This window comes from Spodoptera frugiperda, chromosome 24 (assembly GCF_023101765.2).
Source record: "Spodoptera frugiperda isolate SF20-4 chromosome 24, AGI-APGP_CSIRO_Sfru_2.0, whole genome shotgun sequence".
Classification (NCBI taxonomy): Eukaryota; Metazoa; Arthropoda; class Insecta; order Lepidoptera; family Noctuidae; genus Spodoptera; species Spodoptera frugiperda.
In genome coordinates this window covers 3,738,048-3,756,781 of record NC_064235.1, presented here as the reverse complement: position 1 = coordinate 3,756,781, position 18,734 = coordinate 3,738,048, and the positions used below count along the sequence as shown (strand labels likewise).

At 39.9% G+C, this 18,734-nt stretch overlaps 2 protein-coding genes across 4 annotated transcripts in view; one reads left to right on the top strand and one right to left on the bottom strand.

The window, feature by feature from the left end:
* LOC118278756 (phenoloxidase-activating factor 2) overlaps nucleotides 1–10,008 on the bottom strand; it is a 29,496-nt gene extending 19,488 nt beyond the window's left edge. For both annotated transcript variants that reach the window (XM_035598092.2, XM_035598096.2), the window contains exons 1-2: nucleotides 9,813–10,008; nucleotides 1,376–1,553 (exon numbers count right to left, since the gene is read on the bottom strand). In XM_035598092.2, the coding sequence (XP_035453985.1) occupies nucleotides 1,376–1,553 (178 nt within the window). In that variant the 5' untranslated portion in view covers nucleotides 9,813–10,008. The remainder of the gene's footprint in view (nucleotides 1–1,375; nucleotides 1,554–9,812) is intronic.
* Nucleotides 10,009–12,055: 2,047 nt separating this feature from the next.
* LOC126912253 (uncharacterized) lies at nucleotides 12,056–18,540 on the top strand. 2 transcript variants are annotated; one of them, XM_050703782.1, is made up of 5 exons: nucleotides 12,056–12,223; nucleotides 12,508–12,664; nucleotides 14,471–14,629; nucleotides 15,269–15,400; nucleotides 16,657–18,540. In XM_050703782.1, exons 1-5 carry the CDS (start codon nucleotides 12,206–12,208, stop codon nucleotides 16,779–16,781), a joined length of 591 nt encoding a protein of 196 aa, XP_050559739.1. In that variant the 5' UTR covers nucleotides 12,056–12,205; the 3' UTR covers nucleotides 16,782–18,540. The 2 variants fall into 2 exon arrangements, with proteins under 2 accessions (XP_050559739.1, XP_050559738.1); XM_050703781.1 differs by lacking the exon at nucleotides 12,056–12,223 and having other exon boundaries at nucleotides 12,355–12,664.
* The last annotated feature ends 194 nt before the right edge of the window (nucleotides 18,541–18,734 follow it).

Below are 18,734 nucleotides of genomic sequence, written 5' to 3'. Positions count from 1 at the left end.
GGAACGGGGTGGTTTTTAGTTAGTAAGAGTCTGACACTACCTCCCGCCTCGCCTCAAAAAAAAAGGCCCGCATCGTACGCACCGCACGTAACGGATTTTAGTTCGTCTTTTATAGAAACTCATACAACTGCGTCCACTGATCCGCACCGTACGGACCGCTCATCGGCAATGCCTACATGCCGATGCCAAAAATCCAAGTGAAAGTGGCATCGGCAATCCGATTGCTAATACTCGCGTCGGCAATCCGAACGCTGCCGATACAGGACTCGCAGTTTGAAAAATTACTCCGTTTGATGCGATCCGTCCAATGCGTGCTATGCACACGAGGCGGGCCTGTAGACGCTTTTTTTTTGTGGTAAACGAGCAGACGGATCACCTGATGGTAAGCAATCGCCGCCGCCCATGGACACTTGAAACATTAGAGGCGTTACAAGTGCGTTGCCGGCCTTTTAGGGGTTAGGAATTTAAAGGTGGTTTCGGAATCGGGGATTGGGAAGATTGGGAAGGGAGGAATTGGGCCTCCGGTAACCTCACTCACACAACGAAACACAACGCAAGCGTTGTTTTACGTCGGTTTTCTTTGAGGCCGTGGTATCACTCCGGTCGAGCCGGCCCATTCGTGCCGAAGCATGGCTCTCGGTTTTCTGTGAGAACGTAGTATCACTCCGGTCGAGCCGGCCCTTTTGTGCCGAAGCATGGCTCTCCCACAATTTTCTTAAGTAAGCCGAAAAACGTAATAATTGACACACACACAGAGATGAAGATCCAAAGAACAGAAGCAAACACACACACTGTTGACATAAGTACTCACGGTCGTCTTGTTTTGAGTAATCTTGTGTCAACAGAGCTGAGTCTTTCGCTTCTACTCTAGGGACCTCATCAGTACCATCTACCACTCTGCATACAACTTTGAGCCCTGAAAACAGGAAATTTGCGAGAATCGAGAGGAGTTTTTGAAGAAAAAGAATACGATTTGCTGATAGTTTGAACAGCTTGGCTCGGGTGACGGCAGAGGTGGATTAAACATAGACCTAGACCAGCGCTTCATAGGTGCCCAATGACTTCTCTCGCCTTAGACGAGGCGAGAGGGAGTGTCAGACTCTTACTGACTAAAAACCACCCCATTCCTACTCCTACTTTTCGAACCGGAGCCCCGGCAAACCCGCTAGGTAGTCCGTAGCTCCGGATCAGGCATCAGTCCTACTGGGCCCCATCTGTGGTGGGCTGGTTCTGATCGGGCGGCGAGCTACTCTTACTCGCCGTCCGCAGGCCCGCACTTACGATGGCCGGAGATCGTCCCGCGATCCCCGACGCCCAGTGTGTCTCTCGCGACGGCTGGGATAGAGATATAGATAGAGGGAAAATTTAAACTTACTTCCACTGTTATTCTGGATGGGTGGCACGATGGTAGAAGCTTGGGGTTTGGGAGTCTGCGTGTTGGTGTTGGTGCCCGGTGGGGGTCCAAAGATCTGGTTTAACACGGAGTCCAGGTCCCCGTTGCCTTGGGAATAGGCTCCCGCCACCAGCAGGAGAATGGGTAGTGCTTTGAACATCTGGAAAGAAGAAAGTTTAAATTATTATTAAATTATAATAGACTGCCTCGTTGGCCGAGTGGTTGCAAGTGCGACTACTGGACAAGGGGCTCGGGTTTGATTTTTTTTTTATGAAACACGCCGGTTATCGAGCAGACGTATCACCTGATGGTAAGCAATCGCCGCCGCCCGGATTGCCGGATTTTTGGGAGTTAGGAATTTAAGGGTTGTTGTTCGGGAATCGGAGATTGGGAATATTGGGAAGGGGCTCCAGTAACATCACTCACATTTTTTGGACCTTCTTACACCGATAAATTTTTTTCTTTAAACGGGAGCAATTGGTATTTTTGACACAATGTTTATAATTGTGGTTTGAACATTTGTACCAATTTTCAGCTAGGTGTGAATTTGTCGTGGGTTTACTGAATTTTTAGTCTAATTTGACCGGAGTATACATAGATTAATGGCTATCTGTTACTAATGGAACAAACATATATCTGGGTTTTTCAAATCCTTGCTTTATAATAACTACGTAAAACGCGGTTTATGACGTCATTATTACCCAATGAGGTTGTTGACATTTTGTGAATACTTAATAAATAGTTAGATATTTATTTATTTTCCTTTTATGATGAACAGCCGGCTATGTTTTTTTCGAAACTTTCTCAATGTGACGCAAGGACAATTTTGGGGTTTCCAAAATGATTTGATTTAGAAATATCTTCAACTTTTAACTGACTTCAAAAATGAAGGAGGTTCTCTGTTTAGAAAAGTGTTTGTTACACTATTTTTGAGGGATTGTGAGGTGAAAATCATCCAATGACGTCTCTCGCCTCGGGTGCAGTGAGAGGAAGTGTCAGACTCTTACTAAAAAAAACATTCCATTTCTACTCCTGCTTTTCTAGATGGTAACCAGTAAATCGCTAGGTAGTCCGCAGCTCCGAATCAGTTCACTATAGTATACCCAAGTTATTTTTCATGTAATTTTACTTTCAAGAGTACCTTATTGGTCTATTTAACCACAAACCAAGACAGGCGTAATATTTAATGGTATTATATTATAACGTACCTAGTGAGCTAAACAATAAATAAACTTAACATCCTAACTACTGCACAGCAAATAAAATAAAACAACAATTGCTTATGACATCACCGAGCTCAATAACTGGCTTGACAAGTTTACAACACAAGTAAAATTCTATACTTTTTGTTTATTTATCTTCGAAAACTTTAGTAAGTAAAGAGCAGTCTCATCAATACTATCTGTCGGTAGATGTGGATAAAAGACACAATTCTTCTGCCGCCCTGGGCGAGGCGAGAGGGAGTGTCAGACCTTTACTGACTAAAAACCACCCCGTTCCTACTCCTGCTTTTTGAGCCGGAGCCTCTGTAACCCACTAGGTAGTCCGCAGCTCCGGATCAAACAATTCTTGACACTTGCGCTAACTTATAAGTGTGGGAGAGCCATGAATCGGGACGAATGGGCCGGCTCGACTGGAGTGATACCATGGCCGAGCAGAAAACCGACATGAAATAACGATTGCGTTTTGTTAGTGAGGTTATCGAATGCCCAATTACCGCCCTCCCCTGAGAAATTTTTCGAATCATCCCAATCCCCAACTATCCTTAAATTCCTAACCCCCAAAAGGTTTTTCAGTTGCACATGGGCGGCGGTGATTGCTTACCACCAGATGATCCGTCTGCTCAATAATCTTTCTCAATAAATGAAGTATACAATACTAAATGATTTTTTCAAATGCAACCAGTAGTTTTAGAAATTAGCGCGTTCAAACAAACAAACAAACCAGCTCTTCAGCTTTATATATGTATTATTAAGTATTTAAGTACAGATATGCAATAACGTATCCGGTATTTTTTTCTAACATTAGCAGAATGAAGTTAAACATAATTACACATTATCTGCATATTTCCTCGTATTGCCAATTATTATTGTAAAGTATAAATAAATATAATGTTTTGCGAAATCATATATTTTATTTATAGTCTGTTATTCCCCAGTTTCCAGACTCATTTCATCATCATATCATTGGCGTAAGTTACCGGGGCTCCGGCTCGAAGCAGGAGTAGGAACGGGGTGGTTTTTCGTACAGTAAACGTCTGACACTCCCTCTCATCTCACCCAAGGCGAGAGAAGCCATTGGATGATTTTCCCCCTCAAAAAAAGGGGAAAGGGATAGGATGATTTTACCTCTCCAAAAAAAAAATAGGTGTACATAGGGAACACTTTTCATTATTTCGGTTTTAAGTCCGATTGTAATAGGGGGTGAACTATTGCTATATTCTGGGCACAATTCCAGAAATCCGAATTCGAAAAAGATTCGAAGCCGGTATTTCCTAACTTCCGGTAAATAAGTACGCAATCTAATATATAAAATTCTCGTGTCACAGTTTTCGTTGCCATATTCCTCTGAAACGGCTTGACCGATTTTGATGAATTTTTTTGTGCTTATCCGGTATCTTTGAGAATCGGCCAACATCTGTTTTTCATCCCCCTAAATGTTAGGGGTAGTACAACCCTAAATTTTTTAATTTACCGCGGACGAAGTCGCGGGCAGAAGCTAGTATAAATATAAATAAGCAATTTAGGTACACTAGACGACCGGACAGCCCAATGTACTTAGAGCTATAATAAATCAATAATGACGATGACGCGCCCTGCGATGAAGTGTCAATGGTCATTCGTTTCGGTCGGATTCCGACCAACGAGTTATTATTATGATGATGATGATCATCGTGAATAATAAATCAATTGGAATTCCCCGCTACTAGTAAGTACTAACTATTTGTTATATACGGTGTAACAAAAAGGGGGTATACATATCAAGTGCACGGTTTCTAGATAACATAACAAACGATACGGGAAGGGTTTTTTAAACTCATGTTTTCATGGTACCAAGTTATGAATTTTTCCAATACATAAAATTCCAGAAACCGAACATCAAAATTAGGTAGATACAGGTACTAGGCGATTAGATTTACAGAAGAAATGTTTCGTAATTAGCGAGTGACCCCTGTAGTGTTGTGATACGTTTGTATTTGGTAGCTATTTTTTTATATCATATTTTGAGCTGAAACTTTGTATAGAGATTCCATTCAACCTGTATTCTTCAGTGCTTCTTGATGTATATGGGTATTTTGTTACACGTTGTATGTGTGCCCTTAGTCTGTTGTCGAGCATGTTTGTAAATAAAAATGTAGATGACGGGGTATAAAAATTAAAAGTCTAAAATCAAATATAATCTTCAAATTCCGTATCCCTAAAATGTTGACAACGTACTTACCTACTTGCGTCAACTCTTCAAAGTTTTTTTATGGTATAAACCGGTAAACGAGCAGACTGATCACCCGATGGTAAGCAATCGCCGCCGTACGTGGATACTTAAAATACCAGGGGCGTTACAAGTGCGTTACCAGCCTTTTGGGGGTTAGGAATTTAAGAGTTGTTGGGGAAATTACACAACGAAGCACAACGTAAGCGTTATTTCACGTCGGTTATCTGTGAGGCCTTGGTATCACTCCAGTCAAACCGGCCTATTTGTGCCGAAGTATAGTTATAGTCAATTTATTGCGAAAGGCTATAAAATTTCGCTACGAACAATAGGAGCCGAACAGTCAAAGCGCTCGGGAGTACTTGTGTGTATGATAAAACTTGCAAAAGAAGGTGGTTTAGAAATTATACCTTATTTTACCACTTACATTTTAAAAGCCAATCTTCGGCCCGACCGACACAGCCCAAAGCCTCAACTACACAAAAAAATTAATAAAAGAAAACACAGCAAAAATCTGTAAACAATTAATGTCGAACCAAGTAAGCAATGTAATCGATTATGGTACTCGATTGTAATTCGATTAATTTACATTCGACAATAATCGATTAGAAATTTACACTAATATCAACATTGTAATTTTTTATTTTTACTCCTAGTACCTACCTACGTAAGTTTTTTTCTTATATCGTCACGCGTTTTATCCCCCAAGGGTCAGGTAGAGGTGCACATTACGGCATGCCGCTGGGCAATGTACTATCGCCTATCGCCATATATCGGGCAGATTTCCAGACTCCGTGCTACTATTGAGAAATTTTTGACAAACCGAAAATAAAACCAGTAATACTTCGCCTGACTCGGGAATCGAACCCGAGACCCCTTGCCCGGCAGTCGCACTAGCAACCACTTGGCCAACGAGGCAGTCAAGGCATCAACGGCCTACATTCGCCTCTCTCCCATTGGGGTAGGCAGAGACAATGGACCGCCAATTGCTACACTTCTTTCGCTTCATCAACAGTCATCAGTGTTTTCGGCCTATTACCATATAAATCTAGATTTCAAACACGTCCATGTCACAGACAGAACTTACTCAAGGGGCTTCCCCAATCACATTTTCCCTAGTAATTCACGTCACATGTGCACGCGCAACAAGGATTTTCGGTCCGATGCGCGCAGGCAACAGTCTTAACAAAAGGTCAGCTGGTCTGATGTTGTTATTGTTATATTGACATCTGACGTCATCGCGGTTAAAGTCAGATGTATGAATATAAATATTATAATTTATAAGTGTGGAAGATCCATGCTTCGGCACGAATGGGCCGGCTCGACCGGAGTGATACCACTGCCGAGCAGAAAACCGACGTGAAACAACGCTTGCGTTGTGTGAGTGAGGTTACCGGAGGCCATTCCCAATCGCCGATTCCCCAGAAACTTAAATTCCTATCCCCCAAAAGGTCGGCAACGCACTTGTTACACCTCTGGTGTTTCAAGTATCCATGAGCGGCGCCGATAACTTACCATCAAGTGATCCGTCTGCTCGTTTACCGTCTTATATCATAAAAATGGAAGGAGTGAAGTATTAATTTACTAGATTTTCTAGACCTCCTAAAATCTATCTAGAAGCATTAAATGTTCGTAATTTACATACACTAAGCTACTTAAAGTTGTTACAAAATTAATTAAATTAAAGATTATATTGTTAACATTAGATATTGCGCTGTCAAAGTCCGAAAGGTCATTAACACGACTATAACATGGGTCACATCATCCTATACAAAACCAGTATAAAATGACCTGCCAATATACTGAAGATGGAACAAAGCGAGACCATGACAAACTGGTTTCGTATAACCGTATGTGTCAAGTGCCAACATACTAAATAAATTAATATTTTATTGACATAAAACTGGAATCAGGTGTACCAACATATTAACAAAACGGGTTATTTAAATTTAATAGAAACTAGACGATGTGAACTTGTTTTTTTAATGGTATAAGCCGGTAAACGAGCAGACGCATCACCTGATTGTAAGCAATTCCGTCGCCAATGGACACCCGAAACACTAGAGGTGTTACAAGTGCGTTGCTGCATTTTGGGGGTCAGTAATTCAAGGGTTTTTTTTTTGTAGAATAAGCCGGTAAAAAGGTAGACAGATAACCTGATAGTAAGCAATCGCGCCTTCCATGGACACCCTTTTTTTTGAGGGGGGAAAATCTTCCAATTCCTTCTGTCGCCTTGGGCGAGGCGAGAGGGAGTGTCAGACTCTTACTGACTAAAAACCACCCCGGTCCTACTCCTGCTTTTCGAACCGGAGCCCCGGTAAATCCGCTAGGTAGTCCGCAGCACCGGATCAATAGTTTCACAGCTTAGCTATTACATCTTCGTAGCATAGCTGGTGCTTTTCCACTAGAGTTGTGATATGTAGCACATCTCTGATGGAAAAGCAGCCCTAAGCCTAAGTAACAAGTTATAAGTTATATAGGTTTTTGTTTATTTACTGTTTTATGTAGGTACTTCCCCGAGTGACCAGATACTTATTAAGTTATTAGTATTCATTATATGCTTGATATTCACTATTTATCTACTTAAGTATTCCTTTATTTGCATAGGTTATCAAATCACGCTGTTTCTCCGAAATCGTAGAGTGGACTTCTTCCCAATGTTATAAACGCGTTTGTAAGTGAATGGATGTGTATGTTTGTTAAGCAATCACGTCAAAATGGCTGAAGGGGTCGGGATGAAATTAGGAACAGGTGTAGATTAAGAATTCTTTTTGAAGATGGAAAATCGTCAAGTGACTTTTCCAGCTTTGGGTGACGCGAGAGGGAGTGTCAGACTCTTAATGACTAAACACCACCCCGTTCCTACTCCTGCATTTCGAACCAAAGCTCTGGTAACCCACTAGACAGTCCGCAGCGCCTATATTTTTTTTAAAGAGTAACGAATTGAATTTCTTGCTCGTTCTTCTTCATTCGAAGCTACATGTTGGAACGAGCACCTAGCTTCACTGACGGACAGACTGACAGACTATTATTTATTTCGTTACGATTCCAAAGTTCCTATTTATGGTGTAAGAGGAACAAATAAAATCATTTTAAACATTATAATTATTCCGATTTTTTTTTGTTATTAAATGCATGTAGATTGTAGGTAGTAGGTACTTAATTATTAATAATTATTTATGCACGTTTTTTTACTTTTTTCAACATAATTCTTAATTTGTATGTGTATCAAAGTGCCCTTTGTAATAATTAAGGTCATTGCGCATAGATACAAAGATATATAATTTAAATAAGTAATATATTACGAAGGGTAAATAAAAACTAACCAATGCGACTGTCGAGTAAAGTAAAAAGGTTTATTTTAAATTTTTGAAAATTATCTCTGTTTGTAGCAGGGCAAGCGAGTCTGGATACGTTATAGGGTAGACCGGAGCTGCGGATTACCTAGCTGGTTTATCGGGGCTTGAAAGCAGGAGTAAGAACGGGGTTGGTTTTTAGTCAGTAAGAGTCTGACACTCCCTTTCGCTGAACCCAAGGCGGGAGAAGTCATTGGATAATTTTCCCCCCTTAAAAAAATGTTTACTCTGTGCACTACCCTCACAATGTTTTTTTTTGCAAAGTATATAGGTAGCTACAATCATGGTAATTATTTTTGGCCCAAATTTTCCCTCTCGTGAATGTTAAAGGTCCCTCTATCATATAAGGACTAAGATTGGAGAAAAATGACGAAAATACACCATACAAATTGTGCATCAAAATCAAATAACCCTTTTCAATCAAACCCGAATCAATTTGCCACTGCTGACCAAAGGCCTCTTCTCACACGGAGAAGGTTTGAGCATTAACCACTAAAAAATACGGGTTGGCTTTTACTGGAGCAGGCTGTTCATGTTTTTATTGTTAGATTAGACATTAGAGTTAGATAGACACATAATTAAATAGGGTAGATGACTAACTTTTATTTTAATGTCCGTCTTGTAGATTATTTTAAAACATCAGACACGTATTTTTTATTTTCTAACGGAAACAAATAGTTACTTTCAATGATATATTAAGGTACGTTAAGTACATAGAAATTTTGTATTTGCTCCCTAAATTTTGATTCGTTTTATTATATAATATAAAAAATACATGTTGCTAATATTTCATTACCTAACTGACGGACTTAATAGATTTTTAATTTCCATACGCCGTCAACATTTCTATTACGATAAAATCACAAAGTTGGATGAATAAAACTATGCGGACGCGGGCATCGAACCCGAAAATTAAGAACGATTCGAGTTCAACACTCAAACAACGTGGGAATCAAAAACCAAAAACTGAAAAAAAAAAACAAAAAATACCAAAAAAAATACAAAGAAAGTTACACATATATATAAAATATCTACCTACCTAGAAACAAAATAAATAAATAAATATACTCTTAATATGGAATTGCCGATAACCTTTTTAACCGTATAATCGTGATTATAAGTATTACGCGAACGATTTACGAAAACATCAAACCCGTTGTTTTGTTAATAAGCACACAAATTGGTTTTGTCGAACACACTGCTAGCAATTTGACCGTAGTAACATTTTTTTTACCCCGACTTTTCGTACCTACACGGATCTACAAATCTAGGCATATTTCGTGTTTTATCTACGTATTAATTTAGGTTTATTTATTATCTGCTATTAGAAATAGTAATAGTTATGTTTTTGAATCGTTTTATCCCAATAAATAGCGATATATTACTTTTTTTAAGCTTTTAAAATTATAATTGGATTGTCATTCATTGAAGGTAGGTTCTAAGAAGAAAAGTTTTTGAAAAGACGCTTTAAAAGTTATTTTGTTTAATTTAAACGAGATGAAAAACTAGTTTGTTCTTATATTGCAAGAAATGTGTAATAAAATTAGAAAAAAAACAGTTATATCCCGAAATACGGGGAAAAAAAGGCCTTTGGAAAAATAAAACTTTTAAAGTATTGGAAAAAAGTTACTAACCTTTGTGTCCAAGAGAAATAAGTCTTCAAGAAATCAAAACGTTGCACTATTAAAACATAATATTAAACAAAAACGAAACACAAATAGTTCTAGGAAGCCGGTTTTTTGTATTTCTTAGCTAATTTTCCTTGTACCGCAAGGTCGTTAGGCGCGGTGGTCAACTCGGCGAGTACTGGCCGCGGGCAACATACGTTGTTTGTTTTATGCGCATGGCGCGCAAACCGCCATCTTAATTTTACAATTTTATACATGTCAATGGCGGTCAGGTTATGACAACACTTTTATTCATCCTTTAACTTTTTTTAAAGTATTTTCTAAGGTTTTTTTTGACAAAATTAGTGTGTTGTAGGCTTTTTTTATAGATTATGTCATCTTTTAACTTTTTTAACGACTTTCTGAGGCTTTTTTTGACTAAATTATAGTATTTTTAGGTTTTTTTTTTATAAAACATGTTATGGAAGATGGTTGGGCCTCCAATAACCTCGTAAAGTGTTAGGTACTTACCTCAGTTATCAACAACTTAATAATAATTTATGCATCCTTTATCTTTTTTATGGAACTTTTTCTGGGGCTTTTTTTTGACAAAATTACCGTGTTGTAGGGTTTTTTTATTGGTGTGTTAAGTTTTTTTTATTATTTTATAATGTGGTTAAAGCCATTATCGCGAAGTCAATTCGAGGGTAACCGCTCTTAATTAATGTAAAAGTGTAAAGGTCCTGTTCAACAATATTAGGTTTTACTGATTGAGTTTCTACACTTTCTACTAAACTGACAGTCGAATTATTTAGCGTGTTTTTTCTCTGAGTTACGGACGTGATGTAGCAGGCAGATCGTCAGATGGACTGGACACTGCAACCATATCTAACAACAGAGAAGTTACAGTTGGGCCTCCAATAACCTTGAAAAGTGTCACTTAAATTAACAACAACTTAATAATTACACATAGGTACTATCTAAGCCTATGTTCTCTATCTTCGGCCACATTTTCGCCTCGCCGATCCGGCGGAAAGCTGGTTGGTGGCCAAACGCAGACTTAGGAATGTTAAAAAAAACATTCATTTTTTGTTACGATGACGGGTTTTATATTGACTTACCACTAGGTAAGTCAATATGGGTGGTCGGAGCAGATCTATTTGAGGATCCAGTGCCGCCTGTAGGTGATAATGTGATGGTTTTACTGAGGAAGATGAGAAAATATAAAATAGCAATAGGTAGGTATTGTCATACTGTTCACTTTGGGGGCTCCGATATGGTCTATTAGAGGACGCGGTGCCTGACAAGTGCTGAGGGTGGCCACCGGGGTGGTTTTAATAAGGTAAGTATCCCACTCTTCCGGAGCTGCGGACTACCTAGCGGGTTACTGGGCGGAGGCTCGACAAGCAGGAGTAGGAACAGAGTGGTTTTTAGTCAGTAAGAGTCCGACACTCCCTCTCGCCTCGCCCAGAGTGGGAGAAGTCATTGGATGATTTTCGCCCCTTAAAACAAAAAAAGTATCCCACTCTCCATAATCTTTAACCCCAAAAAAGCAAAAAGGTTGTTGAAATAAAATAAATAGGTAAGCTGAACTCCCTATATTACACGGGGACTCATATCATACATAACCCTGTTAAGGGGATTAAAAGAGGGGTAATTGGTACAAATTATACCATTAACAGCGTGGTAGGTACTAAATTACGAGTTTGTTTGTTAAATGTATGTTAAGGAAAAAGTTGTTATTGTTTACGAAAGATTTATAAAGTATTTACTTTAAGGAAAATGTTGGCATTGTTACCTACCTATAAAATTGTTGTTGTATTTTTTATAAATGTTTCTGGAGCCGAACCCGATTTTATTAGAATGCTAACTTCTATCAGTGGCATCCCCCGCGTTCCCGTGGGATAAAAGTAGCCAACATTTTATTCTAGACCACAATTTACCTTCTCCTGCTCCAAATTTCATTCCAATCCCTTCAGCCGTTTTGATGTGTTTGAGTAAAAAACATAAACAACAAACTTAAAAACTTTTGGATTTTTAAACCTATTTGTTAGATATCATTCTAGGTTCCGAACCTTCGTGCTAAATTCAGACCCACATTTAACTGTTTTTATAAAAACAGACCTTCCTCCTATTTATTGTTGGAGAACAGAGATGCACAGACTCAAATAAAACCTAAAACTTATTAAATATAAAACAAACTACTTCATTATTTGCAACTGACACTGGCTATCAAGTTTAAAAAGAAAAAGAAAATATTTGAATTTAGAGTTCCAACCGCTTTCCCGTCAGTAAGTGACGTGCCTTTGTTGGCAAAACTCCTTTTTAAACATAACCAAAGTTATTTACATATTGACCCCCTGACGAACGCTTAAAAATCATTTTAAATAAAAACATTTAAGATTATACACATCGGAACCATGCTGAGATTACAACAGGTAAACAAACAACTAATAATATTCTCCCATTCAATTCCATAACCTCAAAAAACAAGCATGACAGTTTAAAGAAAGCATTGATTTGGCGCGCAAAAAAACAAATCTTCCGAACTGTCAGACAACAATACCAATTTGAAAAAAGGAACTGTCATTTGATTGAATTTTATTTTTCTCGAGCCGCGAATGTGGGACGTTTAGCTAAAGCTTACGTATTATAATTATTCTTGTTTAAAAAAATGCTAGGACCTAAAATTGCGTCGCTAACTAAACAAATTACTATGCAGCAGTTGAAATTGTTGAACCATGTGTATGGGGCAGCGTGTGACAACCAGTATCTGTTGACGACGATGCCACAATACGCTAAGAGAATGACCATTTCTCGACGGATGAGCGACGAGACGCATTGGCATATGTTGGACGCGGAGCTGCTTCGAAGTTTAGGTAAGAATATTTTAAGTTTAGGTAGAAAGAATACCTAAGGCAGTTGTCCCACCAACGGCGAGAAAACGACTAACTCTCGGCTATTTTCTCGCTCAAGAAACGTAGGTATAATGCAATAAAGATGCATATACAAACAGTTGATCGCTGACTGTTCACACTGCCGGCGAGCACTCGCTTCACTAGTTAAACATCGGAAATAAATCTTAAATATCGGAACTACGCACTCGCTCCCTAACTCGCTAACTCGTTTCTAGTTCTAGCTTTACTCGTTACTCGTTAATCGTTGCCGGTGAGACAAGTGCCTTAGTATAACAAGTTTCCGGACTGCCTAGCGGGTTTACCGGAGCTCCGGCTCGACAAGCAGGAGTAGGTACGGGGTGGTTTTTAGTCAGTAAGAGTCTGACACTCCCTCTCGCCTCGCCCAAGGCGGGAGAAGTCATTGGATGATTTTCCCCCTTCAAAAAAAGTATAACAAGTTCTGAAGGGCCTTATAGTAAATTGTTTTTTAAGAGTTATGCCTTTTCATACGCTCCGGTTAGCGAGTGTGTACCGCGAAGTCCTGCGTGAGCGATCTAGAAGCGAACGCGACGCGGTGCGGTGACACGCGAATTCAACGCGATGCGGTGTGACGCGGCGGCTATGTCCTACGTGTCCTATGAATCGTTAAGTTTTTTATCCGTTTCCAACATTATAAACAAAAACGTGACGACACCGCGTCTAGTTCGCGCGAAAATATCAAGCAAATTGATCGCGATCCGCTCCGCTCCTCACTGCAAACGCGGTTTTAAAGAAATGGTACTGCTCACATGTAGACAGGGTAAACGATTACATAAAATAGTTCTACGTAAGTAAATGTCGTAAGTTGCCTGGTTTAAGGGTATGTAACCGAGAGATGTGCTATGTAACCATGCTAAAAAGATGCTAAAAGCAAAGCTATGCTGTGGAACAATGTGACCGTTTCCACCGATATTAAGGTATGTAGCTGTGCGAGGAAAATGTGTAGCTCGAGTATGCGATTTATCAACAAAAGGGAAGACGTCCATAGCACACACCGACACCTACCAACTACTTACGGTGAAGGCAAACATCGAGAGGAAACCTGGGCTTTAATGTTTAATGATAAGTTTGAAATTGCCAAGCCGCATTGAACAAGCGTGATGATTAATGCTTAATTTATCTATTAGAAATATAAAAAATAGTCTAATTCAGAAATATAAAATAATCAAATAAATATTAGTTATAAGAACTACAAGTTGTTTCAAACATAACATAACAATAACAAAACAAATATTGATATTATTTGTTATGGTATAAGCCGGTAAACAAGTAGACGGATCACATGATGGTAAGCAATCGCCGCCCCCTATGAGCACAAGAAACATCAGGGGCTTTACGGTTATGAATTTAAGGGTTGTTGGGAAATCGGGGATTGGGAAGATGGGGAAAAGGGTAATTGGGCCTCCGTTAACCTCACTCACACAACGCAAGCGTTGTTTCACGTCGGTTTTCGGTGAGGCCGTGGTATCACTCCGGTCGAGCCGGCCCATTCGTGCCGAAGCATGGCTCTCCCACACTTAAATGCAAGGGGTTCCGACATTGATTGATCTTGGTATTGTGTGTGTCTGTTGGCTATATTAACTGCTACCAATTTTCCTCATGATAAACCTTAGATTATGGCAAACCCTCTACATAAGAGGGTTTGCCATAATCTAAGGATAGTACCTAAGTCATATGTGTTTTCTCCATACGGTATAATTATGTTATTTTCGCCCGCATCCTTTACAAATGGCTTCTTTTGGTCAACAGTTGGGGGGTCAACATTGATCTGCAATGGTGTCATTCCGACCCCGATGGAGAGACAGCGGCGGAAAGCTAGAGCTCGCAGAAAGCGGTGTACTGGATGCGGGCAGATCATGGAAAAACACAATGACACCACAAAATCTACTAGTCTATTTGCTAAATCTGGTTAGTCGTTACTGGTTACTTTGGTGGCTATTATACTGTTTATATTTTGTCTTATATCTAAGTATAGGACTTGTAGTAATAAATTCTATGCTTCAAATTCCTAAATCGCCTTGTGAGCAAGCGTCAGAGGGCTTAGTTCGAGTTCATTTTACTCGTACGATTAATGAACGAGATCGAAACGAGAGGAGAGTTGATTGGTTGCTCCAATCGAGCCGGCCAATCAAAGGAAATGATTAGTGATTCACCTTTAGAACTGTACCCTTAGTACGAGTTTGCTTTACTTTCAAAGTAACATAAACGGCGCTCAGATTGGCCGGCTCGAATAAATCAACCAATCAGAGCGCTTAACGCGCTCTCGTTTCGATTACTTTAAACGTAAAGGAAACTAGTACTAAGGGTACTGATGGCGACTGGTCATTTTTTCTGCCCTTTCTTCAGGATCTCGTTCTCTGGACTTTATTTTCTATTTACTCTCTTATAATTAGACAGTTAAATTCAAGAACTTATAGGTTACCATTTTTACCACACCAGTAATTCTCCTGATCCTATAGTTTATTTGATTTTCTTTTAATCACTTATCCGATTTCTAACCACAAAATACTTGAACACCTTTTTAAACCCATCACAATTGGCTATTAGATGATGAAGGCCACGTGTGTGAGGATTGTCGGTCTCCGATGCACGCCCCTCCTGTTCACCCCGGTATGCGCAAAAGGAAAGATAAGCGGAAAGTCCTCCAACCTCCCCCAGTTGGCACTCAACCTAATCGGAGTACGCATCTATTTATTTTTCTAAGTTTTTTTTAACGTTGCCCCACACTAGGGTTTTCTCCTGTGTCATGGGTGCGTTTACAAACATACAAGTTTACATACACATGACCCAGACACACGAATCCACGTTTTGTCTTGCTTTACATGTGAACAGTATTAAAAAGAAACATAGAACGATTACACATATAACGATCTAGAAGCGAACGTTTTGTTTCTCTTTCCGAGATTATAAACCAGGGCCGGATTTAGGGGTCCAGAAGCCTCGGGGCAACAAAGGAGTGGGGGCCCCTTGCCCCAAATTATTTTCCAAATAAAATGTAAAATTTTTTTCTGTCGAGTTTTTCAATAAATAATTTATTGTGAATTAGTCAATAATAATTGATTTGTTTTTGTTTAACTGAGCCATTGAGCCATTGGGGTACTCCCTCAAGATGGGTAGTAAATTGGAAGTGCTTATCAGGGCCATTTAAGATTTTGACATTTCACTGATTGCCTAATTGGAGTGAACAAATATAGATCAATGATTTCTGTTAATATTTAAGATTAATATAATCAAATAATCATGTATGCATTAAGTACTTTAGGCTGTAGGTAAAGGTAAAAGCGAAAAAAAAATATCAAAGGAAGAGATGTTTACTAGGTTTACTAGTTGAAATTTGAAAGATTTTTTTTTCCGTAGTCTCTATTGTGGAGGCCCCCTGCTTGTGGAGGCCCCGGGGCTTTCGCCCCGGTTGCCTTCCCCTAAATCCGGCCCTGTTATAAACTAAAACGAGATGGCAACGCGTCTAGTTCGCGCCGCGCCGCACCGCGTCTCACCGCATCCCACGTGCGGTTGGTAACGTAGGCCACGTCAATACATTTGCAGTTTTCGCGGCGCGTCGCACCGCATCGCCTTCGCGTCTAGATCGCTCACACAGGGCATCGCGTTATCGACCTACAACCCTTACACCCCAATACTGAAATGCCATTCAATTTTAAGTTGTACTTAAATATCGTGCTATCTCTGTCATTCTATAAAGAATTTTGTAGGGACAGAACTATTTTTGAGCGCGTCTTAAAATTGAGTGACTTTTGAGTATTTGACCATTAGTACCGTTGTTATACTTACTGCCGCACTCAGAGTCATTTAATGATTACTTAAACTATTCCTTAGTAACGATTTTACTGGGTTAAGTTTCCATTAAATGACTCTGAGTTAGGCAGTTAGACACTTTAAATCATTGAATTAGTCATACTTCAGCACATCTTCTCTTTCAGAACCAGAATCCGGCGAACCCAGTATTCTGGACTGGCGTGATCCTCTGACGACGAGGGTCCAGTTAGCAAATCCTCCAGAGGAAGAGGGTAGCGACTTCCCAGGGCACAATATCTCCATGATTTAGGAACAGCACTTACTGAAAATTGTTGAGAACCGCTCGAAATGAGTTGAACTTGCACGGGAACTTAGTTTAGATAGATTTTATTTTTATAATAACTATTGTGAGACATACTACATTAACTAAAAATCACGGTTTACTCACGTACATTAATGGAGAAAAGCTCTACTAGTTTCGAGTCACAGAGGGACTCAAAACATCTTATTCGGCACGATTGGGCCGGCTCGACTAGAGTGATACCACGGCCTCACAGAAAACCGACGTGAAACAACGCTTGCGTTGTGTTTCGGTGTGTGAGTGAGGTTACCAAAGGCCCAATTCCCCCCTTCCCAATCTTCCCAATCCCCGATTCCCCAACAACCTTTAAATTCCTAACCCCTATAAAAAACAGTAGGCTGCGTGTCGTCGCCACGTCTGCACACGCTGCTCATGATGAAGAATCCCTCTGTGACTCGAAACTAGTAGAGCTTTTCTCCATTAATGTGCGTGAGTAAACCATGATTGGAATTGATGTCTAACATGAATTCTATTTAATTGGGTACCCATGCAAGTTCAATTCAGACCATCCAAATGCAAATTTGTAGCCCAAAACTTGGTGTGATTTTAAATTATGGTAGTAAACAGTTTTGGGGACGGTCAGTGTTAATTTTTATTGGGGCCTGATTGTTAATTGAACTTGAGCTTACACTTAATGGTGATGGGATATCTTCTATAATATGAAAATAAGTCGGATTTTCCTTCCTGACGCCATAACTCCAGAAGAACCGATTTCTACGGTTTTGCATTCGTTGGAAAGGTCTGAGATCCGTCAGGTTTATCAATCAGAGCGTCGAACGCATTTATTTTGATCTCCTTAAATTAATAACAAATTCGTACTTCTGTAAACTTCTGAACTATTATTAGCTTTTAGCTTCAATTACTCCCCTTCCTAAACTTCCGAATTCCCTACCAATCCTTAAATTTCTAACCCACAAAAAGCCGAAAACGCACTTGTAACGCTTCTGATGTTTCGGATGTCTATGGGCGGCGGCGATTGCTTACCATCAGGTGATCCGTCTGCTCGTTTACCGGCTTATGCCATAAAAAAACATCTTTTTCCCTCTTTATTATTCTTAATGATTAAAGATGATCTCTTGATGATATGTGTGGGGGAATTGCACAACTTGATTCCCCCTAGTCCTTTCCATCACCGAACCACAAGACAATGGGCGAAGCGCCACCGCTTTATGGTAGATGCCACACCCACTCGCACGAAGCGTTTCGCTTCAAGCTTCCTTATGCGAACTGCTAGGGAGTGGAATTCTTTGCCGGAGTCTGTTTCCTGTTGAGTAATATAACCTAGGTGTCTTCAAGGCCCGAGTGAATAGGCTGCTCATGGGCAGACGTGCTCCATCGTAGGCCGCATCATCACTTACCACCAGGCGAGATAGCGGCCAAACGTCATCAAATATAAAAAATATAAGGTTCAAGGTTATGTTGAACATCCTACATGGTCCACAAGGGACTTTGTGAATGCCTCTAGTATTGCAGGCGTACTTGGGCTACGGTATTCGCTTACCATCAGACTGGGCATAAGGTTTATTGCTACCAATAGTAGTTAGTTGTACAAAAACGGTCTTTTCCTCTTCTTGTCGAAATAAGGACGTGAAATATGGTCTCAACAGAGTTTATTTGTTATAAACCGATGCAAATATTCATTTGTCGGTTATGAAATTGTGTACTTTAGTTGGATCTACGGTCCTATATTTAGACTATTCTTTCTTTTTTGTAAACGTTGCCTCACACTAGGATTTTCTCCTCTGTCGTGGGTGCATTTACAAACATACTAATTCACATACACATGACACCCAGATCCGAAACAATTTGTGGATCACACAAAGAGTTGTTCCGTGCGGGAGTCAGACCCGCTGCACGTTGCACGGCAGCCAATTCGCTGGCCACAGCGCCAATCGTGCAGTC

Excerpts from the sequence above, each read along its gene's own strand:
- LOC126912253 (XM_050703781.1), top strand. The coding sequence starts at position 12,460 with ATGCTAGGACCTAAAATTGCGTCGCTAACTAAACAAATTACTATGCAG. Across the intron at positions 12,665-14,470 it reads GGAGCTGCTTCGAAGTTTAG|TTGGGGGGTCAACATTGATC; the intron begins GTAAGAATATTT and ends TTTGGTCAACAG. Across the intron at positions 15,401-16,656 it reads TGGCACTCAACCTAATCGGA|AACCAGAATCCGGCGAACCC; the intron begins GTACGCATCTAT and ends CTTCTCTTTCAG.